Source organism: Gambusia affinis, linkage group LG14, assembly GCF_019740435.1.
Source record: "Gambusia affinis linkage group LG14, SWU_Gaff_1.0, whole genome shotgun sequence".
Taxonomy (NCBI): domain Eukaryota; kingdom Metazoa; phylum Chordata; class Actinopteri; order Cyprinodontiformes; family Poeciliidae; genus Gambusia; species Gambusia affinis.
The window spans coordinates 12,674,534-12,682,983 of record NC_057881.1 but is presented as its reverse complement, the minus strand read 5'-3'; the positions used below and the strand labels follow the sequence as shown (position 1 = coordinate 12,682,983).

At 37.8% G+C, this 8,450-nt stretch overlaps 1 protein-coding gene across 2 annotated transcripts in view; it reads left to right on the top strand.

Moving 5' to 3' along the window:
* Positions 1–376: 376 nt before the first annotated feature.
* The window catches only part of dtnbp1b (dystrobrevin binding protein 1b), a 33,132-nt gene continuing 25,058 nt past the window's right edge, over positions 377–8,450 (top strand). The window contains exon 1 of one of the 2 annotated variants that reach the window (XM_044139460.1): positions 377–900. In XM_044139460.1, coding sequence (XP_043995395.1) covers positions 855–900 — 46 coding nt within the window. In that variant the 5' untranslated portion in view covers positions 377–854. The remainder of the gene's footprint in view (positions 901–8,450) is intronic. The other variant, XM_044139462.1, reaches the window with a different exon arrangement.

Genomic DNA, 8,450 nt, shown 5'->3' with positions numbered 1-8,450 from the left:
GTCTTTGATTCCTGCACTTGACTTGCACTTGAAGGAGGGGATGAGGGCGTATGAGAGAGACAAAGCAAGGTGGATTTATGTTGCTCTTCACAGCATCATGCTAATGAGGAGGATTATAATGTCCCCCCCTCAGGCAGTGGAGGCACACGGAGTGGGTGTGTGCACAAGTGTATTTCAGTGCTGGTGCTGTGCTCTGTGTGCAAGGCTGTTTAAATGTAGCTGTGTGTGCAGAAAAAATGTAACCTTGTGGAACAAGTCTGTGTTTTTTTTTTTTTTACATTGTCCCACTGAATCAGCTTTGTCATTTGTGAAAATAACTTGCACCTCAAACCAGTCAGTCATAAAATAGGAACATAAATAGAGTTTCACAGCACATTTCAACTCCTTATTTTTTTTCCTGCTGATGTGCACACCCTTTTCTCCACCTCTTTTACATCCTCCCTCCCTCAGCAGCAGCCAGTGGTACACTCCAGCAGTCTTTGCATCTCTCTTTCTCTCTCCCTCTCTCTTCCTCTCCTCCTCAACCTCAGCAGTCCCCACACTGGAGCAGACGCTGGTGCAGTGTCGATCCATACATGCACGTGTCTTGTCTTTCGGGGCGACCAGCATTCTTTGGAAACGCCCAGCACACCAGTTTGCAAGGGTTGTTATGAGTTAATCCACGCGAGAATGTGCGCATGAGCGTCTTTTGTACCGAGGAGCATGTGCACTGACTGAAAGACACAGCGAGGATGTGTGGTGGGCAGGATCTGTCGTGATCGGTGGAGTTTGTGGTGTACAATACTTGTGCTGTCAGTCTTCCCCTCCCTCCAGTTTGGTTGTCTGGCGAGGACTAACAGCAGCGTCCTGCCGGGATGTCCACCTCACCTGGTGCAAGAGATGGAAGCCAAAGGAGCTCTTGTAAGTGATGTATTTAAATCTGATTATCTCTGTATAGAAATATATAAAAATGTTTGAAGCTTTTCTTTTAAAGGTACCTTCTTCAGCGTTTCAAGGCCATTAGAGCAAAACCAGGCATGTTCTCAAGCCCAGTGAAAGATAAATTGATTTAAGAAACTTGAAACAGAACACAGGTTACATTAGCATTAGGAATGCCAAATGTGTTGTGCGTGTGTGTGTGTGTGTTAAGCTTTTTGTGCAAATATATTGGTAACAATACAGAGGAATCTCACTAGTTTGAAACATTCTAAAGGTTATTTAAAATGTACTTGACTTATTTGAAGTATTTATTCCTGTTTATCTTTATTCTTGAAGATTATGCCCTATGGGTAATAAAAACACAGAATCCAGTTTATATGCAATGCAGTAAAATATAATATTCCATAAGGGTAATAAAATTATTTTGAATGTAGAAATTATGTTGCATTATGTTGCTGCTTGATACAAAGATCTCTTTTCGGTTAAAATTAAAAATTATTTTTATTTTTTTTTATTTTGAAAATCAATGTCCCAGACTCTAAAGGAAGAGTGCAGAGGCATAGAAACTAAGTTGCTTAAAGTCCGTTGTGAAGCTTCCACGGTCAGTGATGATTTGACGAACGATCTGCTGATATTTTCCACTTTGTTTTATTGACTCCAAAGCCAGAAAAAATTAAAACACTTCATGTTTCTCTCTCTGCTGACTTCATGGAGATGCTGATTTGATTTTCCAAGCATACTTGGCATCTGCCCTTACTGCAATAAGTACGATTGCTTTGTTTAATGACCATAACATCACTGTTCTTTAAATGCCATATGGGATATAATCTAAAGGAAGACATGAGACACCAGAACCAAAAATGCTTCAGGCTGCTATTGAAGTAACCTGGACTTCCTTAACACCTCAGGGGCTTACATACTGCTTTATAGCAATAATTCATGTAAAATGTTCCCTACCAACTACTGAGTGTATAGACTGTACAAAACAGCAATATACTTTTCAGTATGACATCATTTCTGTCATAAAAGTCCTTTTAGCTCTTTGAAATTAATTCTTGAAACAAACTTTTTGATTATTTTTCAAATTATTTAGATGCACCTGTAAAATTAAATGAATATGCATGTGATGGTGTTGTAGAAGCATGCTTAGAATATTGTCCCTGGAGAGCCTCCAGCTGTACATCTATTTGGAAGGTGCTTTGAATCAATTGACATGCAAGCCAGCTGGATCCTTTTTACTGGAAAGAAAAGGAGAAGATGACATACTGGTGTCATTCACTTCTCTCAACCTGAACAGCTTTTCACTTTCATCCTACAGGGAACAGACTTTGTTAGGTTTGATTGTAAACTAAGAGGAAAACATACCTTATTTTTATATCTGGTCTCTGTTTGTCCAGGTTAGGTTTTTCCTGCCTGTAAAACAATAACTGCACGTACAAATATTCTGCTTGTGAGTCTAGATGTGTTAAATGTTATGAGTCTGCTGTAACTTTGTTGGGTGGCTCTGTCATTACAATAAAGCATTATGGGTTTAAGTGTAAGTGGGTGATTGATAAGATGATGTGACTCACTTGCGGGCTGAGTGGGCACATATACACAAAAAAAATCTCTTTCCACTCACAGATGCTCACATTCACATTCACACAATGACTGTCTGTACAGAAGCTAGAGATCACAGCTGGGAAAACGGGTTTTCTTTTATTGCTTTTGTTGTTATTACGCCTCCCCCCCTCATCTAGCTTTCATTCCCTTTCTCCCTTCTGTTATTTTCTGGGCGTTATTTACGACCCGGACCTTTCAGAAGCTCACCCGGAAACAGTTGGTATGTCTGGCTGATGTGTTAATGATCATCAAATGACACGTCCACACACATGGGAAGCCTGTTTTTGTATATTTAGGATCACAGGCATTTTTATTTTTCCTGTGTTGCGGAATCTGGACATAATGTTGCTTGGCTCGGTAATGCTGAAACCTATGTTTTCACTCTCGCATGTTTCACTCTTCTGGGTTCCCTCCCATTTCGCTTGACTGTTTTGTTCCTCGTCAAGATGCATCCATCACATTACCTTCTCATGGAGCAGAGCCTTCAAATGGAAATATCAAGAGGCTCCAGGGTACGATTACTAACTTACAAACTACAGTGTTACATAACGAAATCTGGATGCTGAGGAATCGGGTCTCGGCTATAGAACAGCTTCAGCGAAAGGAGAGATGAAGCACAAGTTTCATATTTGAAGCAGAAAAATAGCTCATATTTGGCCACATTACCACATCAAAAGATGCATAATAGCAGTATCAAACATAAATGACTGAAGATAAAGAAACCTAATCTGGAGTAATCCACAATACAACTCAATCACCAGAAAACATTTACCATAATGGTGTCTCATTTAGGATTTTTCTTGTCCCTGACACCAAATTTAGTAAATCAAAATTAGACGCCTAATAATTTACTTAATTCACCATGTGCATGTAATTATAACAATCTGCCACTGTAGCTGTGTATGACGTTTGGGGTCATTGGTCTATCCAGCTACATCAGTGACTCACTGGGCCACCTGTGAGTACTTTAGGATGAGGATGAGGCCCACCGTTGATAAGGTTAGATGGTACTTTATTAATCCCGAAGAAATTATGAGGTAGTGTGTTGCTCGCATACATACATAAACATCCATTAAAAAAAGAGAACCCCAAAAAGTTCTTGCAGAGAAGTGTAAGAAGGACCCTTGTTTTTGTCATAACAACCTGTCAAAATCTTTATGTACATTACAAAAAATCTGACAGATTTGTTTGTTTTTGAGTTGGTAGTTTTTCTAAATACTTACTAAATATGGGGTCAAAGCAAAAACACAAAATAGAGACATTTTGTTTTTGCAAAGTTGTCATTGATCTCCTTCACAGCAATGTCTGTCAGTGTAGTAACCTACACATTAAACCTATATTTCATGTTTCAATCACAGTGTTTGTTGGACACTATATATGGGGAAAACAAACAATCCAAATAGAAGCTGTGAGAACAGAATCCTGTTCTTTAGTTCTCACAGTCTGGGAGAGGGAACACGTTTCTTTGCTCGTGCATCGTGTGTATATTGACTTCAGGTTGTTTTATTTGACTGATGAAATAATGCACGTCACCAAAGATAGTTCTGCAAAGTGTGCATGCCTAATCCCATAGTTTGCGGTGTCATTTCAATAAATACATGCCTTAGGTAATAAAATGAACAGTATTTATAGTCTGACCAGCCTGACTGGGTGAAGTGTGTTGACATTGTGGCAGTGAGGCAGATCTCTCCTTCCTACTGTCTCTAAAGGAGCAGCAGCAGGCACCTGCCACTGAGATGGATGTGCTGTGTCATCACTTCTCTTGCCAAATGATGGCTTGCCTCACATGTCCTCTCCTCTCTGGTCTTTTCCCCATCTATTCTTTTCTCGTCACCTCTTCCTGTCAACGACTTTTCCTTTCTTACGGCTTTAAGAAATCTGCTTCAGTGGCTTCTGTGTTCTTTAATCTTCTCTCTTCTTCATCCCACCACCACCACCTCTTCTAGCCTGCCACTTCTCTCCCGTCCTCCTCCTACCCCTTCGTCTGCTTTATCTGGGTTCACATGAAACTTTAATTGCATGTAAATCAAAGCACTGCAGATATAATTAGTCTTTTGTGCTGCTTTAATAAGAGGGTTCTGGACTATTGAACTACCATGGAGTAACTAGCTCTCCCACCGTCGTCACGAGGCAATGTTTTAATGTGGGAAAGCAAACCAAAACCCTTCTGTCAAAACAAATGCTTATCAAATTTAATTACTTACGGTTTCCCCCTTTTTATCACTTTTACTGAGATACAATTTTAATAACACGGCAGCTACTTGTCTTAATAAAGTCAAGAGTATTAAATAATCGAAGGAAGAATTACTAACATCTAAAAACAAGCAGATGGCAGCCCACGAGGTATGGATATTTGCTTTTGTTTGAAAGTTTCAACACTTTAAATAATGTAGTTGCTGCTGGAATGATGTGTTGACACAGTTGTGTCCCTTGTGTCTTTCACAAGATAGGTTTTCATGCATTCATTTCTTCATGAGGTCTGGATTACATAAAGAAAAGCTCTGATAATTGACTTGTACTCCAATAGCAGGGAAACATGGTGGCAGTGTATGGAGACAGTGTTTATTTGTGAGGTCAGGTTAAGGAGATGGCAGTGGCTTTGTCATAATAGATATTCTGTTTGTTTACTGTGCAGGTAAAAATAAAAATAAAAAATAGGTTATCGGTGAAAAAAATAAAAACTGAAGTCAAAATTTAACATTTTTAAATTTAGTTTGAATCCAAAACTTTTATTTCTTTTTTTTTTTTTTTTATTTACCAAAAAAATGAAATTCCCTCCTCGTCTTCTGCTTTCTAGAAAGCAACTGGAGGTCTTTAGCAAAAACTACTGAAACTAGGAAATATTCACAACTTTATTCACTTCACAAAACACCTCACCCCCCTCTGGAGAAACGTAACCCCAGAGCACGATGGTGGGTATTATATTCTTTCTCAAAAATGGACTGGTTTTTTGTTTGTTTGTTTGTTTTTTTGTACCAAACATATCATTTGGAAATATAGGCCAAAACAGAATTTCTCACAAGATTTTAGGATATTCAGCCACATCTGGAGGTTTCATATGAGAGAAAAGAATTCTGCTGCTCCTTCCAGACATATTGGGGGGAGGATTACAGACACATATTGAGCACTAAACCTGTTTATTGAAAAACCTCTTTTGTTTTGCTCTCAACTTCTTGGCAGTTTCTCTGACCTTGTTCCAGTTTTGTCTTTTCGTTGTTTTGTTTGCTTTTCTGGTGAGTTAAGTTGTCTTAATGTCACAACATATGGATACAACATTTTGATTTGTCACAATTTTTTAAATGAAAATGAAAAATTTAGCATTTGAATGGGGCTATGCACACTTTATAGAAGCACAGCACGTCACTTTTTTTTCCCCCTCAGCGATTAGAACTAGTTATGTTTTCACTTTTTAAAATTTTTTTATCATACATACATTAATTTCAATTATATTTCAATTTTTAACAAGGTCGGGCACTGTTACTATTTTCTGTCTCCGACCTTCTGTCCCTTGTGTCCATCTTTCTTCTTCCCAAGCTGTGTCCACCTGGCACAGCAGGTGCTGTTGGCAAACCCTAGACAGCATGTCTCCTCCTCAACACTAACATTGTTTATTCTGCTGAACTGTAGCGACAATACAGATCATAATCTATCAGCCAGAACAGAAAGAACGTTCTCTCACCAAAGGTGCTTTTGGGATTCTGCGTGTTAGACTGCCGCAGGGAGAAGGAGAGCGATAAGAGGCAGACAACTGAAGACAGATGACAGATAAAAGAATTGAAAAGTGAGGAAGTAGAAGCTGGGTGGTAAAGAATATAGTTCGACGAAACGAAGAATTGGTAAACAAGAAGCGAAATGACAGGCAGAAGCTGCAGAGGAGGCAGAAGAAATGGGAAACAGGTGAAGCTGAGGGGAGATGGATGATGACGGCAAGCCATGAATTTTAGAAACAAAAAGCTGTTAAGGCAGTATTTTAAGGGTACAGGTCACTAAAGGCAATGAACAAAATGATGGGATTTGTGTCTACAGTATTTGCTCTTTAAATTGTGGTTTGTTGCAGTGGTCCTGGGAGAGAAATTGCAACACCATCCTCCACAACGGAAAGATTATTCAGCTCTTTAAAAACAATAAGAGATTAATAAAACTAGTATTTTTGACATATACCACATGCTTTTGTTATCTTGTTCTAGGTTCGGATAACCTTCATGTTCCTCCAAACATGCATAAAACATATCCATGTATGATTTAGTCACAGGCATGGTTATGCTTTAAGCTTGGTTATATGTTTTACATTTTGGACTACGCGTATAATTTTGAACATTTGATTAAAAACTGTGCGTGAAATTACTTCTCTTGGGCATATTCATTCTACCCAATTCAAATAAATAATGTAAAATTGATGTTCTCAATAAGTTTATGCAAACATCCAACCAGAACTGCATACGAGGGAGAAATGTAAATTAGGACCCTATTGTTTATTTATTTATTTATGAGAAATTTATCCCAGCGCTGATTTTTAAAACCATTTCTAACATGTTTTCTTCCCAAATAAATGAAATTCCTCATCCGGAAAATTTCCATCTGAGGTTGAGCACGTTACATGATAATTACTGACCCACCAGCACAGTGGTGGGTCAGTAAAATATTTCATATTAAAAAATAAAAATATATTTTTTTTCTTCACTGTATAATGCTTATGCTTCTGACTTCACTCTTCAATCTGCTAATTTTAAACTTATGTATATACTGTAAGTCTTTACTCAGCAGAAACTTTCAAAATATATTTCATTGCTAAAGCAAATCAAACCTGCTGCCATGGTTAAACTTTTAAAAGGATAAGATGGGATTTTCATGCAGCGGCCAGTCAAACCTACTTATTGAGGTCACACACAGGCCAGTAAACCGCTGCATTCTGGACAAAAATGCTGCTCTCATAAAACGTATTTCTAATTAAGATTCAGGCCTTCAAAATCCTTTTTTGAAAGGTCTCACCGTGCAAATCAACAACTCTGTAAGGGTTAGCAAGCTGCAAACAGGGCAAGACAAACTGTATTTTGCCTTAGACCTTCGATGTGCATGAAGCTGCAGCTAAGAGAAAACACAACCCAGCAGCCCAAGTGTCAGGGGGGCCCTGAAGCCATATTTTATATTACTGTAGTATATTTTTAGAACAACATCTGCAGACTCCTGTGGAAGAAAGGTTTAGGGAGGATTCTGATAAACAGTTTTACCTCCAGATTAAGTTGGATATTGAAGATTCTCATGCTGTTTTTTTAAATAACCAAATACCCGAGACCTGAGCTTCCCCTCCTGGATGATGAGACATTAGATAAAAAGCACAAATCTGCAGCATAGAAATGGGAGTATTGGTTTTAAATATACGGTAGGTGAAAAAAATTACCAAGCAATATCAACTTGACTTTATATGGAAGTCAAGTTCAATTCATGTAATTGAACTTGATAATTAGTTCAATTATACGAATTTAACTACTTTATATGGAAGTCAAGTTCAATTCATGTAATTGAACTTGATAATTAGTTCAATTATACGAATTTAACTAATTGGAATTAGTTCAATTCAGAGAATTGAACTAATTTCTCTGTAATTAGTTTAAACTAATTACAGAGACAGAGAAGTAAAATACAATGCAAGAAAGCAACTAAAATTTATATAGAACTGCACTTAGAACCATATTTATAAATAGTTTTAACGTCGAGATCTGAAGATATCCTAAATCTGTTTTTAGATACAACTCAAGTGTTTTCCTTAAAACTTGGCATCGCAATGAAGTGACGAAGAGTAATTTTCCGCTGATTTCCTTCCTAGTAGAAACCACTAATCAAATACTTGAATGATAACTGTAGCTTAAGGGCAACATTGATTGATGTATAATTTTACAAGCATGGCTGGAACTTGTTTAGTTTCAGAAGAT